Genomic DNA, 18,014 nt, shown 5'->3' with positions numbered 1-18,014 from the left:
GTTAACAATCAAAACTATCAGGAGAGTTAAACTCGCCAAAACACATCATTAATAACTTGGCAAATAGCTCTACCAAAGGCAAACCAAAAATGCATAAAAGATGAGCAAAATACCTCTCATTTAATTGTTGCTTCCATTCCACCAGCTGATTAATAGCCAACTTAGAAGCGAGCAAAGAATTGCTAACTAAGGATGAATAGCATCCTGCAGCAGGCAGAAATAGAAGCATAAGTTGGATCTGTTGAAGAAGAAAAGCAACAAACTATATATGATACCCGACAATAAAATGTATAATAATTAATAAAGTTAAATAAATGTTAGGAACAGTTAAATAAAGTTGATAAAAAATGAATAAGGCGTAAAACATATTAGATATTGACCTCAACTGCATAACTTTAAGAACACCCCTTATACTTGGTGATGGGAAAGGGCAAAAGATAGCCTTAGGGACTACCTGGATGACAAAAAATAAACAATTCCACCAAAAAAACATGCATATGCAACTAAACTTAGCAGGAAGGCAACAAAAGCAAAACATCATATGGAGAACACAAAATTGCGCGTGTCAGCAGGAGGAAAACTAAATTGGAACTCAAGATACCTGCATGAAAAGCAAAGCAAGGAAATGAAGCAAGTAAAGCACCATCCAACACTCAGCAATAAGCAAATGAAGCAAAAACAAAGAAAGAAGCTTTGGAGTAGTTGAGGGAATGACCGGGAATCCATAAAAAAGTTGAAACTTGCACCCCAAGTGGAAATGCGCAAAAAAAACAACAAATTGAACAGGCCGTAACACATGGACCATCGCCACAATAGTAACTTTCAGTGCCCCGTATTTGATGAGACAATCACCAAGAAAACCATCAGCTACATGGTATGACATCAAACACAGTAGAATTATTTACAAAAAAATAACAGGTTTTCGATTTTTTGATTGTCCTGAACTGCTTAAATTAGGACCAACTCAACACAACAAAAAAACATCCATAAGCAATCAACAATGTACAAAAAAAAAAACAATATTGCACATTTTGCAAAAAGCAGACCAACATCGACAAAAACCGACACACCAAATCAAAACAAAACCCCAAAAAATCTACATGCAAAACCAACCACAAAATGGAAGACTTTCAGAATTGGGCATTGAGGCCCGCTCAGTTTTGACACGCCCTTTCCAATGGAGTTCACAGCCTCCAAGTCCTGCTCAATTATCATTAAGGGAAACATTCATTTCCAAGTCAAACGCAAAGACCATTTTTGAGATAAACAACATTTGTGAAGTAATTATCTTATTTATGTTTACATGTTAATTGCTTCTTTGCCTACCTCCTGCTGAATTTTACGCCTGTGATATTTCCTGCAGGAGTTTATTTGTCTAATTGTTGGTACAATCACAAATTAACAACCATTGTTGATACATTTTACCCTTTTGTGATCTCCTTCACCCTGCCTAAATAACAACCAAAACATACACCAAATCAAATTAACAATTATAGGTCAGCTCATGCTCCTCTGAAAGACTTACCTATTCGGCGATCTCCTTGACCCTGCCTATAACACAACCAAAGCATACACCAAATGACATCAGGTAATAAAGAATTGGGGAAAAAAAGGTAACAACTAAACATGCATAGATATTAGGAAACATTCGACGCATCGTCATCATGCGTCTATCAAATACCAAACAACATCAAAGATATCAGTTATTGTTATTGAAAAACCACAAACAAAGCCGAAAACATTTGTGAACAACAAATCAACAACACCACCAAAAAGCATGCATGTGTAACCAAACATGCATATTGAAACAACAATCCGTGTGAAACACACAGTGCATGCATGGAACAAAAGCTCAAGAGCGAAAACCAAAACAGCAAAAACAAACAACATTCCTTGCCAAACACAGCATGCATTGATGAAACAAAATCCCGACAGCAAAAACCAAAACCGACGAAACAAAAGCTCAACAGGAAAAACCAAAACTGGATAATAATAGCTGAAAATAAAAGTGGAAACTTTAAGTATTTAAGCATAAAGAAAACAAAACCCAGACCTGACATGGAAAACAAAAAAAAAAAGGAAAGAAACAGAGGAAGAAAAATGAAGAAGAAACAAAGGCAACGAAGAAGAAAGAAAGCAAAATGCAACGAAGAAGAAAGAAAGGAAACGGAGTTGGTGAAGAATGGACGGGTAATGTAGCAACACATGCCACCTGTAAGCAATTTAAGAAAAAGAAGACACATGCAATAATACATGGAGGACCTGGAAATGTGATGCAAAAATACCCAAAAAATCAATAAATTGGACACATGTCAACAACTGGAGCATGGACATAATAGCCTTTTTCATATACGTCTCATTTATAAGACTTAGTATAGATTGCTCTTTATATTTTAACTTTAGCACAAATTGATATTTCATGTTGTTCATTTTTATTAATTATTATTTTCTATTTAGGTTGTCTTACGATTTTTAAGTTTTTCCTTAATGGTCACTTTATTTTTCTGCCATTTAATATCAAGTTATTAAATTCCTGTTATTATTTATATTACCTCTCTTTGTCATTTATTTTTCATTGTTCTTGGTTTCAGCACAAAATTTACATTTTATGTTGTTAATTTTTTATATTTTCATTTACTTTTGTCTTACAATTTTAATTCCTGTCTTGATGATGATTTTATTTTTCTGTCATTTAAATTCAAGTTCTCCAACTTCTTTTATTGTTTATATTAAGCTTGATAATTATTTGCTATTTTCTTGGATCATCTATATATTAACCTTGAACCAGTAAATCAAACATAAATTTGGGAAAGGAATTTTCCAACAACTGATTCTCGTTCAACAAGAAAAGATGGAATAGGGATTTGACTGGGAAGTGATATCTACTTTCTTTTAACCGTTAGATAAAGAAAAAAAATAATAGTAATAAAATAAATGATTTAATTTGCATGTAAAATTGTTTGTAGAAAAACAAATGTGATCCTGAACTTTGAGAATAGAAAAAAATTCCCTTGGCTGGAACTTTAGTATATTTTCTTGTTCTTAACATTAGTATATTTTCATTCATCTGAAGTAGGAATATAAATTAAAAGATGTCGATAATATTTTGTTTTAAATAGATACATTTACCCATTTATTTATATAACCAACATACGTGGTGAAAAGAAATTGATACATGAATGAATATATATATATATATATATATATATATATATATATATATATATATATATATATATGAAGATGCTTGCAGCAACTGGAAAAAAATGAGCTTTCGGTGTAAATTATTTTTTTTTCTATCAAACTACAGACTTGAAAATTGAGTATGAAGAAATAAAATTGGATGTTTAACTTGGTAAGGTTCTCGGTCTCTATCTCTATATCATGGTCATTAGATAAAAACTTTATTTAATTTGACATTTGTTAATAATAAAAAAAACGGTTTTATTTGATGTTTCACATCTGAAAAGAATTTTTCCTCAATATTAGTTTTTAACTTAGTCTATTTGAAAGCCGTGAGTATGCTATGTGGTTGTGGTTTAATCTAATCTTCCACATCAGAAAATAAATTCTTTCAATATTAAAAATTAACTTGGTTTGAATTGAAATTTTATGTCGAATATGGATATTTTAGTAAAATTTATCTCTTTGTAAATAGTTTAATTTAAGAAGTTAGATGAAGAACTAAATTAAATTAATAGACTACGCATAAGCATATAACTGTGTAGGCATAATTGATTGGTTCACATATATTAAAGTTTATTGAGAACTGTGTTTACATTTATTCGATGATGATTATGACTATTGTAAATATTATATTTTTGTTGCGTACTATGACTGCCATATTATCACTATTTGTGGATTATATAATTATTTTGTGAATGATAATTGAGACTGAGGTAGGTTGTATGCCTCTACAATCTTTAAGACTCTACTGGAAATTCCAAAGAACATTTAATGAACTTAACGAAAAGTCCCATGTTCCCCTATCATGAGTTAGGATCATGCTAATATGTTGATAAATATTTGTGTTTTAATTTAAAATTTATAAATATATATTAATTATATTAATTTTATTTTATAAAATAAAATATTTATTTTATATTTTTTTAAGATTTTGTTTTAATGAGTCAACAATTTGTTAAGGTTGTTTTGATACCTCTAAGTTGATCTAATGGTCATATTATTCTGTTGTTGCATAAATGCTTGTATATATCTTTCTTCCTCTCTAGAGAGAGAAGACCGACAGAGCTACAATCTCATCTCTTTCTTCCAAAATTTTCTATTTCTTCTCTTATAAAATAATTTATTTCTTGAGAGTAAGAGCATTGGTGTTCATAAGGTTCGGGGATCCTTTCGCTGCACACGATCGGAACCAACGGGTTGTCGTATCTTGGGAGAGGAGCGCAATCAGAATTTCTTAGTCGTGCAGTGGGGAGTGTTTTCTCTCTAAGGATAGCATTTACGAGCTTCAACCCAGACTATATTTTTCTTCCCCTAATTTATTTTTTCCTTGTGCTTATTGTATGTTATAATGCATTATTCATGTGCTGTCAATTAAATTTATTTTGCTACTGTTATTTTGTTATTTAATTCAAGACTCTGCATCTTCTTCGTATTTATTTTCTTTCATTTTTTATTTTATTTTCTAACAGTCTTAGAGATAAAATGTTTTATACTTTCTTCTTGCGCAGTCTTTTCTGCAGTAGCATGATGTTATATCAAAATATCTATAATGGATATAACTGAGTTCCTTTCTAGTAAGCATGAAAAATTAATGGATGAAAACACAATGCATTATGTTCCATTAAAAATGTTTTATTATATTATTTAATTCTTGAAATTTTAAATTAGTATGAGATTGTTGAAAAATATTTTCCTTGTCAATTGTATTTTTGTTTAAGATAAAATGCTTTTAGAATTAGTTTATGTGAAAAACTAAAAGCATCCCACTAATTTTCATTCCTATATGTTAGGAAGCAATGTTTTACTTGGTCAATTTCCTTTGTGAACATTACAAATATTTAATGTTAGGAAGTTTGTTCGATTTTTATTTTCTGTTTCTTAACGTTATTGTTGTAAATATTTTGTTGTTACACGTTAGTGACTGGTTGCCTCTATATATGTAGCTTCTTGCTATAATAATAATAAACATGTGAAAATACAACACACAAAGCAATAAAATGAACACTTGAGTGAAACTTTATATTTTGTATGTCACTTTTTTGATATGGTATCTTATATTTTTTTTTTAAAAAAAAAAATCTTTATGAGATATGGAGAAAAAGAAAATCAAATCTGAAATATCTTAAAGTGTGGGGGAGTCTAGTAAAGGTTAACATCCTTATTAATAAGAAAAAAAAATTGAAAAAAAAATGTTAATTGTATTTTGTTGGATATTTTTTACATAATATTACTTACAGATTCTTAGTTATTAATTCAGAAGTGACTGAAATTTCTAATGTTACTATTATGCAATCTAGAGATGTCACTTTCTTTGAAAATCTTTTTCCTTAAAAAATAAATTGTTAAATATTTGTATGGTTTGAAACAAGCTCCAAAGCATTGACACAAAAGTTTGATTAAGTTATTCTTTTTTATGATTTTCAAATTAATGTTAGTGATAAATGTGTGTATGTGAAACAATTTGATGATAATAGATGCGTCATTTTATGTTTGTATCTGGATGACATATTGATATTTGGTAGTAATATGCATTTCATAAATAATGTGAAGTCCTTATTGTTTAGAAACTTTGACATAAAAGACCTTGGTCAAGTAGATGTGATTTTGGGAATTAAGCTTATAAAGAAAAATGATGGCATGACTTTTACCCAATCTTATTATGTTGAAAAGCTATTGAAGAAGTTTAATTATTTTGATGCAAAACATGCTTTTACTCCTTATGACTCTTATCCATCAAGTTAAAGAAAAATTTGAGTAAAGGAATTTCTTCATATAAATATTCTCAAAGTATCGGTTCTTTGTTGCATTTGACAAACTCCTCTAGGCCTGTCTGATATTGCACATGCAGTTGGTAGATTGGAAAGTAATTGAGGTATTTAGTGATACAAAATTGAAGTTCTAATTTTGATGAAATAAAATTGACAAGTGATTATGTCTTTGCTTTAGCTAGTTGTGCAGTATCATGAAAATCTACTAGACAAATTATTATTTCACATGAAAGCAAAAATTATTGCTTTAAATACTGCTACTAGTGAGGCTGAATTTCTTAAAAATGTATTATGCGATTTATCATTATTAAATAAGCGTATACCTCCAATTCCAATGCATTGTGACAGTCAAATTGCTATATCTAAAGTGACAAGCAAAATTTTAATGAAAAAAGAAGACACTTAAGAGTGAGACATAAGTCTATTAGAAATTTGATTTCTCTTGGTGTCATTTCTCTTGACTTTGTCAGGTCAGAAAATAATATTGCGGATCCGCTTACAAAAGGGTTGACGCGTCAACAAGTACTTGAGTCGTCGAGGGGAATGGGATTAAAGCCCATTATTTAGTTACAACAATGGACACCCGTCTCCGTGTGATTGGTGATCCCATGAATGGAGTTCAACGGGTAACAACGAAATTGTTTGTTAACTAAAGTACACCAAAATGAAATTTGGCGGAGCTGTTCTGTTTCTCATTCCTATGACGAGGTGTATTATAAATTGTTGCAATATTAAGGTTGAGGTGTTTATATATGTGTATTTTTGGTAAAAAAAAAAATACCTCTTAATGAGTCCGATGGCAATTATTGTAGGGGTGGGGGTCACAACTCCCTCTTTGAGGATTCACCTAGTGAGTGTGGTGGTGGGGCCGCCACTGTGAGATATGGGCTAATCTCTAAGTGATACTCACGAAACAAAATACAAGCGCAGCCGTGTAACGCGCTACCACTGATTAGAACCTAATTGAACACCAATATTGTAGGGGTTGTGTACTAAAGTCTGGTTAAAGAATATGTAGTTCAAGACAATCAAGTCACTACATTTTTCTCGGATGGAAGTTCATAAACACTAGGTATAAGGCTCAAACCCGGAAGGTTCCTTATACTGAAATACAATATCACATGCTCTTTCTCTTATGTTTTTATACAAATTATCTTTTAGAAAATATATTTTAAAATATGTGGGAAAATGTTGATAAATATTTGTGTTTTAATTTAAAATTTATAAATATATATTAATTATATTAATTCTATTTTAAAAAATAAAATATTTATTTTAGATTTTCTTAAGATTTTGTTTTAATGAGTCAACAATTTGTTAAGGTTGTTTTGATACCTCTAAGTTGTTATCTAACGGTCATATTTTCCAACAGTCATATTATTCTGTTGTTGCATAAATGCTTGTATATATCTTTCTTCCTCTCTAGAGAGAGAAGACCGACAGAGCTACAGTCTCATCCCTTTCTCCCAAAATTTTCTATTTCTTCTCTTATAAAATAATTTATTTCTTCAGAGTAAGAGCATTGGTGTTCTTAAGGTTCGGGGATCCTTTCGCTGCACATGATCGGAACTAATGAGTTGTCGTATCTTGGGACAGGAGCGCAATCAGAATTTCTTACCCGTGCAGTGGGGGTGTTTTCTCTCTAAGGATAGCGTTTATGCGCTTCAACCCAGGCTATATTTTTCTCCCCCTAATTTATTTTTTCCTTGTGCTTATTGTATGTTATAATGCATTATTCATGTGCTGTCAATTAAATTTATTTTGCTACTGTTATTTTTTTATTTAATTCAAGACTGTGCATCTTCTTGGTATTTATTTTCTTTCATTTTTTATTTTATTTTCTAACAGCTAATGCATGAGTTCCTTAGTCAGGGAAGTTACAATATGGCACACAATGGGATGAAAGGCAGGGGCCACTGATAGGGACTAAGAGGTATGACATTGAGTAAGTGAGTATCTTAATGGTCAAGGGTTTCATCCTTCAATTGGGGGCACTCATTATCCCAAGTCAAGCACCTGAATACTTGCTTAGCATAACCTAGATTGTTGTAGTCGTGTAGTCCTGATGGGCAGGTAGCCCTTTCCTCAAAGATGATAATTATGGCATGGATGTTTGTACCTTATAAAAGGTTTACGAGCTCCCAATGGCTTCCCAATAGTTTCTAATGAGTATGGTGAATCATCAGAGGTTGGGTATGGACCATACGTCTGGTTAAGAGTTGAGGTCGAGTTTTATAACTTAGGTCAAATCCTAGGTTTTTCCCCCAATTGTTTGTTGCTTGTATGTTAAATCTATTGAGATTGATGAATCAGGCTTCCAAAGAGGTCACTCCTTTATCTTTGTTTTCTTTTCATATGTGTTCACGAATAAGTAGATGGACAAGTTCCAGAGGATGGGGAACATTCACCTAGCTTATAGCCCTCGGGGGGTTGGGACTATGACGCCTAAATGGATTTCTCTAAGTTTGAGGGACCCGTTACTATCTCTTTTCTATCAGTTATTTTGGGTTTTGGTTACCCATAAAGGACTTGACTTTGTCTATGACAACTTCTGATGATTTTGTGAGACCAACACCACTTCTGTTGGGCAATGATGACATGCCAGATGCTCATTAGTGGGATGACGACATGACAATCCCCGTTCCTCCTCTATAGTACTTTTTGTCACCACCTCATATGCTTGTTCAGTTTAACTCTAAGGATTCCTCTTTTGTACCTTCTTATCATGTTGATGAGGATTATGATTATTATTCATATTTTGGGTCTGAGATTAACACTGTAGAAGTTATACTACTAATAAGCAGGCACTCATTGGTGATGATGAGGAGGAGATGGTCGATTCTGATGATGGTGATGACATGGACTCGGAGGACTTAGTGAAGATCACTGCTGAGGTTGTTGATTTTAGGAGGCCTTATGTCGTTTTAAGGAGGTCTAGTAGGTGTACGCACTGCTCTTACTTATAGCCCTCTATGGTGTTGGGAGTATGACGCCTGAATGGGTTTCTTTATCTTTCAAGGACCAGATACTATCTCTTTTCTATAATACCCTCTACCCTGATACATATAATCAAGAAAAAGATATAAAAATCTGAAATTTTATTAAATCATTTTTTTCCAGATCACTTAAATAAATTCACGTGGGTAAAAGGTTCACATTCATTTCACTGTTATCAAATAAAACTTATCAAAAACATTTTCGGCTCTAAACAAGGTCGTTCACATTTACAAAAGAATTCAAGGTAAGAAGTAGAATAAAATAAAGTAAAATAACATGTTTAGAACATCATGCCCCAATACCAAATTCTATCAGAATGTTGTGTCTCAGTGTTCTTTGGCACAAGATTCTTTAAAGTCATTCACCTAATTATTTGTTTTATAAACACAAAGTTCAAGATCATCAAAGGATCTAAACACAAACAACACATTCGAAGTGGTTATCACATTCCTAACTATAAGAGAAATGAGACAACATGTAGATATACATATCATATAATATAAGTATAAAATGCTTAACTTAACACAATTCACATCATTTTACCACATTGCCTAACATCACTTGTCCCAAGGATTTAACCAAAAAATTACATTTCGCACCTTTACATTAATCATGTGTTCAGAAAAACAAATCTCAAGTACAACACAACATCTCACACTCACGCATTTCATTACCCGCTATCACATAGTAAGTCACAATGATCATTACACAAGTGTTATGCAACAGATACACTAAGACTCAATCCTATATGCAATATGGTACCATGTCAGTGAAAAAGAACACTAGGACGCTTAGGAGTACATAACAAGACACATCATATGATGGATACGTCAGGTCACTCTCACTAGGTAAAATCATAAGGTGACCAGTCAGGGTCACTCTATTTTGCAATAATGCTCCAACCATATGGGATCAACATAGGCTTAAAGGAGCACTCAAACCTAGTGTATTTAACTCCAAGGCCTAGACTCTGAATAATCGATTAGGGCATCACCTTCTTAATTCAGGTTCAACCCCTAAAACAACTTTTGCATGCAGACATTGTTCATGAATTATACAATATCCATGATCTCACACTTGTTTTCAAACATGTTTAACAAATTTCGCTACAATTTGACACTTCAGGTTCCTAACTTGGAACCCTACACTTTCCTTTTAACACCTTGTGCATTGCGCTAAAATTTAACACCTCGTGTTCCTAACTTGGAACCCTACACTTTCATTTTAACACCTCGCACATAAATGTTTCTCTCAAGGTAAATACTAGTCGAGTTATTGTATCATTCACAACTCACAATACAAGTAATTGTCACATCAAGTATTAACCACACACTTATTCACAATCATATCTCATGTCCACAATTTAACATCTCACAATGTCACAATCCATCATTACATATTTACGTGTATCTCACAATTTAGCGCATGTTCAACTTTGCATTAATACTCAATCTCAATAACATTGTTATAATCTCAAAGCATCATGTTATCTCACAATTCATCACATATTCAATTTACCACTTACACTCAATTTCAATCATAATTTCATGATCCCAATATAACAATTTATCATGCTAATCTAATAAGTCTTATCCAAACCACAAATAAAATATAATCATACAAGAAGAATTACAAGACAATAAACATCCAAAAATAAACCATAATTTGATCCTCTAAGGATCTATACACATGTTCATTCTAACCCCAAGTGCGATAAACTCATCCCTTACCTCTAAGTGGGTTCACATGTGTAGTCTGATAGTGATAGTGACATCTCTAGTAGTTCTCTAAGATTTCTCAAATTTTTCTCTAGTTGCTCTGTTAGAGTTTCCAAGCGTTTGAGAGAATGAGAAGAGATTATAGCCTTCATTCCACTATCTTCATGCGAGGAGCATGTCTCCCTCCACGGACATTATTTTAAAAATCCCAACGGCAGAAATATGAAAAAATGAGTTTCAAACATGGTGTTCCAATTTTACGATAATCTGACGGTTAAAAAGTCTAGGATTGTAGTTTTACTGAGATAGGTTTGGATATATGCAGGAAAGAAAGAGAGCTTTGTGCGAGGGACATTTCTCCCACCACAAACATTATTTCAAAAGATATAATTGGTGGAGATTTTCAAAAATGAGTTCTGAACCTAATGTTTAAATTTCACGACAATCCAACAGTTAACGAGTTTGGAATCGTAGTTTTACTATATGTGGAAAAAAAAGAAGGTTTTGAGATAAAATAAAGGGAACAAGAATTTGAGAGGATGAGAGAGCGTAAAGATGTATCGTAAATATAAAATTGATCTAGTGTGTCTCTATTTATACCTAGGATACTCAGCCTATTGTATACTCTATTCTTCTTTATTTTATTATTTTACCAAAAGGAACTATATTTTACTCCCTATTAAATGAATAAATAAAACATCTTTTTTGTTTTATAAGAACATATATTTATTTTATTTACCTTAAAATCATTAGTTTAATTAATAAATCTATTTCTTTTTATTTATTTGATTACAAAATCCTCATTATTTTACTAAAACTATTTATTTTTAACTAAAATCCTTTTTAATTTATTTTACGAAAAATAAGGTGTTACACTTTCTATCACCAATTTTGAGCATCTAGTTACCCATAGAGGACTTGACTTTGTCTATGACAGCTCCTAATGGTTTTGTGAGACCAAAATCACCCCCGCCAGGCGATGATGACATGCCAGATTCTCATTAGTGAGACGACAACATAATGATCCCCATTCCTCCTCTACAATACATTTTTCCATCACCTCAAATTCTTGTTCATTTTGACTTTGAGGAGTCCTCATCTGTAGCCTTTTTATCATGTTAATGAGGATTATGATTATCCATATTGTGGGTTTGAGATTAGCAGTGTAGGGAGTTGTATTGCTAATGAGTAAGCACTCATTAGAAATGATGATGAGGAGATGGTGTTGAGGTTGTTGATCTTTTTGGAGGTCTTATGTCGTTTTGGGGAGGTCTAGTAAGTGTATGTACTGCTCTTACTTAGTTCATTATTTTGCTATATATAGATGGGTGGGTAGTTAGATTGACCTCATTCCTTTTGTATGTATTTGGACAATTGTACCTTTGACATATTTCCTTTTTATGCACTAAGGATGATTGTAATCCATGATGACTATGTATCGACGCATGTGTATGTGTGTGTACGCTCATGTGCCTGTAACTCTTAGTTCATGGTCACGACTCACTATATAAGTTTTTCTAATTAAACGATTATGAAAAGTTTAGCATAGATGTTTATTCAAAATAAAATTTAATGTAGTCATTAAATCTCTAAAAGATTCACCGTTATCACCTTTTTTTCCATGACGGTCGTTGTCGGTAGTGGTAGCGGTAGCGATAACAAAGACCATGATCGCCATAGCAGCGAAGGTGGTATGATTAACGATGGTGCTAGTAGCAACAACGATTATGGTGGTGGAACCTATAATCATGGTTGTAATGAGTTATTTGAGATATGCTAGAAAGTAATAAGAGAGATATTTATAGATTTATTTATTATTTGATTAATCTTTCAGAAATTTGATTATATATTAGATTTTATTTTAAAATTTTAAATATTTTAATCTCATCTGTCTATTATTTTTTATCTTAATTTGATTATTATTGTTAATTGTTCTCATGTAAGATAAGTAAGTACATAATTAGATTAACTATTGTCTTAAAATATAAGGGGTGTCACAATTTTACTTAAAATTCATATAAAATCATTTTAAATAATTTTATAAATAAATATTTTGTTGAATAGTATCTATTTTATAATGTTAAAATTTTTATACTAAAAATAAATTTAAATCTAATATAAAATCATTTTAAATAATTTTATAAATAAATATTTTGTTGAATAGTATCTATTTTATAATGTTAAAATTTTTATACTAAAAATAAATTTAAATCTAATTAGTTAATATATTTATTACAAAGTAACATTTTGACTCTGTGTTTAAATGAATTTATTAAATATATTTTCATTCAAAATAATTTTAAATTTTTATAAATAATATCATAAATTTAATTAGTTTAAAGTTTTTATAGTAGAAATCACAAATATTTGTCATGAGAGGTAATCTTACTCAAAACTATTATTTGCAATAAAAAAATTTCTTCAACTACTTCACATAAGTATGCACCAAAGACTTGATAATCTCATAAGTTATAATAGTTTTAGTTATGACAATGACCACAAGTATTATTCAGGGGAGAAAATGATGGTCAGACAACAAAGTTTTTATCCGAGTAGTTAACACATTTGCACACAAAAAATTCAATAATATTTATTTTTATTTTGAAATCCTACAATATTATTTTTAGTTAGAAATCATTTTTACATAAAATATAGTATAATAATTTTATTAAATGAATTTATTAAATATATTTTTACTGCAAGATAATTTTAAATTATTTACTCAAGAATATCATAAATTATATTATTTTTATTTTTTACATAATATGTAGTAACAAATATATTAACGTTAATTTATAAAATATATTTTTATTACAAAATAGTTTTAAATTATTTACTCAATAATTTTTTTGTTCAAGTATTTCATGGAAATGCATACAATAGACTCAATAATATTATAAATTAAAATAATTGTTTTTTTATGGGAGACAATCATATTCAATATCATTATGGACAATAGTCACAGCACAATTATTTCTTTGACTAGTTAACCTAACTATATACCAAAGACTAAACAATATTTATTTTTATGTTATAAACCCATATTTACTAGGTAATCATTTCTACGTAAATATATAATAAATATTAAAATTAATTTATTAAATATATTCTATTACAATAATTTTAAAATACTTACTCAAGAACATCATAAATTAAATTAATTTCAATTTTATGATAGAAATTAGTGTGTTTAAAAGGAATTTAAAAGGATTCATGATAAAATAACGTGTTTGAATATAATATTTAAAAGGAGATTTAATTTCTGGTATTTTTATGAATCATTTTGATTTACTAAAACAATGGAATTTCAAATTATTTCAAAAAATAAAGAATTTGAAAAAAAATTTAGAGAGGTTCACTCTAACTCACGTTCTTGCTTGTGATTTTTTCTTGCTCAACACTCACAACTACGGGTGACCAAAGTTTTTACAACTGACATCAATATAAATTGTTTTTCACTAACGTTGGCTTATGTTTTTTTTTTGTGAGAATGTTTTGTATGATGTCAACCAAAGCTATTTTTTGTCGATATCGGCTAAGATTTTTTTAGATGATGTTGGTTAGGGTTATTTTTTCGATAACGTCAGTCATGAGAGTTTTTTACTAACGCCGGCCAAGGATATTTTTTTGTCGTTGTCGTCCAAGTTTTTTTAGTTAATGTTGACCAATGATTTTTTTTGCTGACATCGATTAGATTTTTTCTACTAACATCGGTCATGGCTAAATTTTGAGTAGACACCTGCTAGGGTTTTTCCAACGAACATCAACCAAAGCTATTTTTTAGCCAACATCAACTAGGGTTATTTTTTAGCTAATGTTTGCTATGGTGTTTTAGCTTATGTCAACAAAATTTTGTTAGCTGACGTTGGTTAGGATTTTTTTTTTTGCTGAAATTGACTAGAGTTTTCTACTAACATCAGCCAGAGCTATTTCTTAACCATATTAGCTAGGATTTTTTGGTTGATGTTGGCTAGGGTTTTTTTCTGCTAACACCAGCTAGGTATTTTTGACCGACATCAAGCATGACTATTTTTAATGGACATCGACTAGGTTCTTTCTTCAACATCTACTAGAGTTTTTTCGGTCGACATCGGTCAGAGCTATTTTTTAGTCAACATCAGCCAAGGCTATTTTATAGCCGATGTTGGCTAGGGTTTTTTGTCCGACATTGATTAGGGCTATTTTTTAGCCAACTTAGTCTAGGGATTTTTCGGCCAACATTGACCAATGATGTTTTTCAATCGAGGTCAGGTAGGTTTTATTGGTCGACATCGACTAAGTTATTTTTTAGCTGATGTTGGGAAGATTTATTTTGTCAACACCTGCTAGTGTTTTTAAGGCCAATGTTAGTTAGTTAGGGCTATTTATCGACTGAAAAATCCCAAGATGACATCAACAAAAAAATCCCAAGCTGACATTGGCTAAAAATAGCCTTTTTCAATGTTGTTTGAAAAGGCCTTAGCCAATGTCAGCCAAATAAACCCTAGACGACATTGGTAAAAAAACATAGCCAACATTGACAGAAAAATAGACTCAACTAATGCTAGTTGAAAAATAGCCCCAATTGACGTCAGCTAACAAATATTCACGACATACTTTGAAAAAATAAACCCTATTTGATGTCAACCGAAAAATAGCTTTGGTTGATATCGGTTGAAAAACATCACTGATTGTGGTTAGGCAAAACAATCCTAATTAAAATTATCAATATTTTGTATTTTTAAATCACTAAAAATTGAAAAATATTTTTTAATTAATATTTTAACATTATATTGTGTTTGTTTTCTATAAAGTTTAACATTAAAATTTCATCTATTTAAAATATATAATTAAAATTTTACATATGAAGAAAATTGAATTTCCTTATCTAAAAATAAATTGAAGAAATTTGAATTGATTTATCCAAATTAAAAAAAAAGAATTCAAAAAATGAAGAAAATTAAAATTAAAGCAATTCAAATTTCATAGAATTTTGAAATTCATGATCCAAACACAAGGTTAAGGGTGACAAAACTCTTTTATTGAGATTGAGAATTTAACCTAACAACATATCAAAGGATCAACAATTTTTACACACACACACACGCACACACACACACACACAAACAATGCATATTTGAATATTAATTTGTTAAATATATTTTTATTACAAAATGTTACATATTTAATAATATCATAAATTGAATTAATTATAACAGTGTTTAATTTTTTTACATCAATGCATGATAAATACATTGAAATAAAATTTATAAGATTGAAACAGGTAACAACATCGTTTCAATTTTTTAATTAGGATTTGGTTGAATGATTTTTTTTTGCTTGAATATTCTTACTTTTTTCGCTTCTAGAGAATATAAATAGTTAATTAGGTTTGTTTTAATATAAAAATTCAATTTTATAAAGTGTATTTTGAGCGTACATAACAATAAAAGCAACCCTGTGAATGCACATATATCTTGCTAGTCTATATCCTATATTATAAAAGAGGAGTATAGGAAAAAGCCTATTGTACCCCTGCTTAAAAAATTGCCACCTGTAGTTTGCCCTTCTTCATTTGTTGACGTGTAGGTTGAGGGAGCTGGTGTTGGAGCAAGCAAAAAGCCATGCCTCAACTACGTGCCACAGAGCTTCCCGTATTGTTCAAATTCAGGTTTTCCCTTTCTTCTTCTTCTTCTTCTTCTTCTCATTCCCAATTCAATTTTCTTTCTTTCTGAAATTCATTCATTAATTAATTCCTTTGTGCCAAATAGGCAACTCTGTCAGAGAGAGCTCTTGAACTACTTGCTTTGCCTGATGACGACATTCCTAACTTACCCTTTGATATCGGTAATTTTAATTTTAATTCAATTTAGCTATTCTTTGTCGCTTTTGTCGAATTTTATTGGCTTATGAATAATCGACGTAGGTTGTGGATCGGGACTTAGCGGTGAGACAATCTTGGAGAATGGACACCATTGGATTAGGCTTGATATTTCAGCATCAATGCTTAGTATGTTATGTTTTGAAATATTGTTTGTTATTCCTATTTATTTTGAATTTTTATATATTTGTTGCTAATTCTATTTATTTTTGTTAAACGTATAAGATGTTGCGGTGGAGCGAGAGGTTGAGGGTGACCTTTTACTTGGTGACATGGGTCAGGTATATCTCTACTATTCACCTTATTTATGCTTAATCAGTATTATTGCTATTGCAATTGTTGTTCCTGCTCAATGTTATCGTGTTCTAATTTATGTTATAAACTTATAATACTCTTTTGTGTGTGTGTTTTGGTCATGATGTTTGTGTGCAATGAATGAGTTATTATTGACAAAATAAAAATGACATCCATGCTCTGCACCTTGGCTTACTATTTTTCTATCACTTTTTCGTTTGGTTTCAGGGTCTAGGAATTTGTCCTGGAGTTATGGATGAGGCCATCAGTATATCTGCTGTTTAGGTTTGTTTTCAATATAATAAAATGAAATCTTACCACCCATCCATACTTATCAATGCATGCAATTAAATGCTGGAAATCAATAGTTCAAAACTGAAGCAATGAATCCCCCCTGGCACCCCCAATTGCTGTTCCTGCTCAATGTTATCGTGTTCTAATTTATGTTATAAACTTATAATACTCTTCTATGTGTGTGTTTTGGTCATGATGTTTGTGTGCAATAAATGAGTTATTATTGACAAAATAAAAATGACATCCATGCTCTGCACCTTGGCTTACTATTTTTCTATCACTTTGTCATTTGGTTTCAGGGTCTAGGAATTCGTCCTGGAGTTATGGATGGGGCCATCAGTATATCTGCTGTTTAGGTTTGTTTTCAATATAATAAAATGAAAGCTTACCACCCATCCATACTTATCAATACATGCAATTAAATGCTGGAAATCAATAGTTCAAAACTGAAGCAATGAATCCCCTCAGTCTCCCCCTCGATTAAGAACAAAGAAATAGTAGTAACTTTTTTAGGATAAAGAAATAGTAACTTGAAAGGTGTGCCTCAACCAATATTTCATATATGATATAGCATGCAATGTTTTTAGAACTATGATAAGTTTAATATGATTAAGTAGCACAATCTTTTTTTTGTGTCTCCTTATGCTTATGATGAATTGAAATGCCGCATCTATATGCAACCTATATACCATTTAAACAAAAATTTGTGGTCTTCCTTTTTCACTTCCACAGATGGATTTGTCTACTTTATGAAGCTAACTTTTCGAACATTTCTTGATCACATAGAATAGTTGTCCTTCCTTAAAGAATTATTGAGACATTAGATATTTTTTTCTGTCTAAACTTTTAGAAGCCAATTGATCATTTTCTTCCTAATAACACCCACATTTCGAGTTT

At 30.9% G+C, this 18,014-nt stretch overlaps 1 protein-coding gene across 1 annotated transcript; it reads left to right on the top strand.

Moving 5' to 3' along the window:
• The first annotated feature begins 796 nt into the window (after positions 1 to 796).
• LOC102662373 (18S rRNA (guanine-N(7))-methyltransferase RID2-like) lies at positions 797 to 17,662 on the top strand. Its single transcript, XM_014766781.2, has 7 exons — positions 797 to 874; positions 8,759 to 8,886; positions 16,238 to 16,319; positions 16,420 to 16,495; positions 16,575 to 16,658; positions 16,755 to 16,810; positions 17,417 to 17,662. The coding sequence occupies exons 1-7, from the start codon at positions 797 to 799 to the stop codon at positions 17,471 to 17,473; spliced, it is 561 nt and encodes a 186-aa protein (XP_014622267.1). The 3' UTR covers positions 17,474 to 17,662.
• The last annotated feature ends 352 nt before the right edge of the window (positions 17,663 to 18,014 follow it).

This window comes from Glycine max, chromosome 14 (genome assembly GCF_000004515.6).
Source record: "Glycine max cultivar Williams 82 chromosome 14, Glycine_max_v4.0, whole genome shotgun sequence".
NCBI lineage: Eukaryota > Viridiplantae > Streptophyta > Magnoliopsida > Fabales > Fabaceae > Glycine > Glycine max.
Note: the sequence above shows the minus strand (reverse complement) of the source record. Positions and strands in the feature narration are given on the sequence as shown.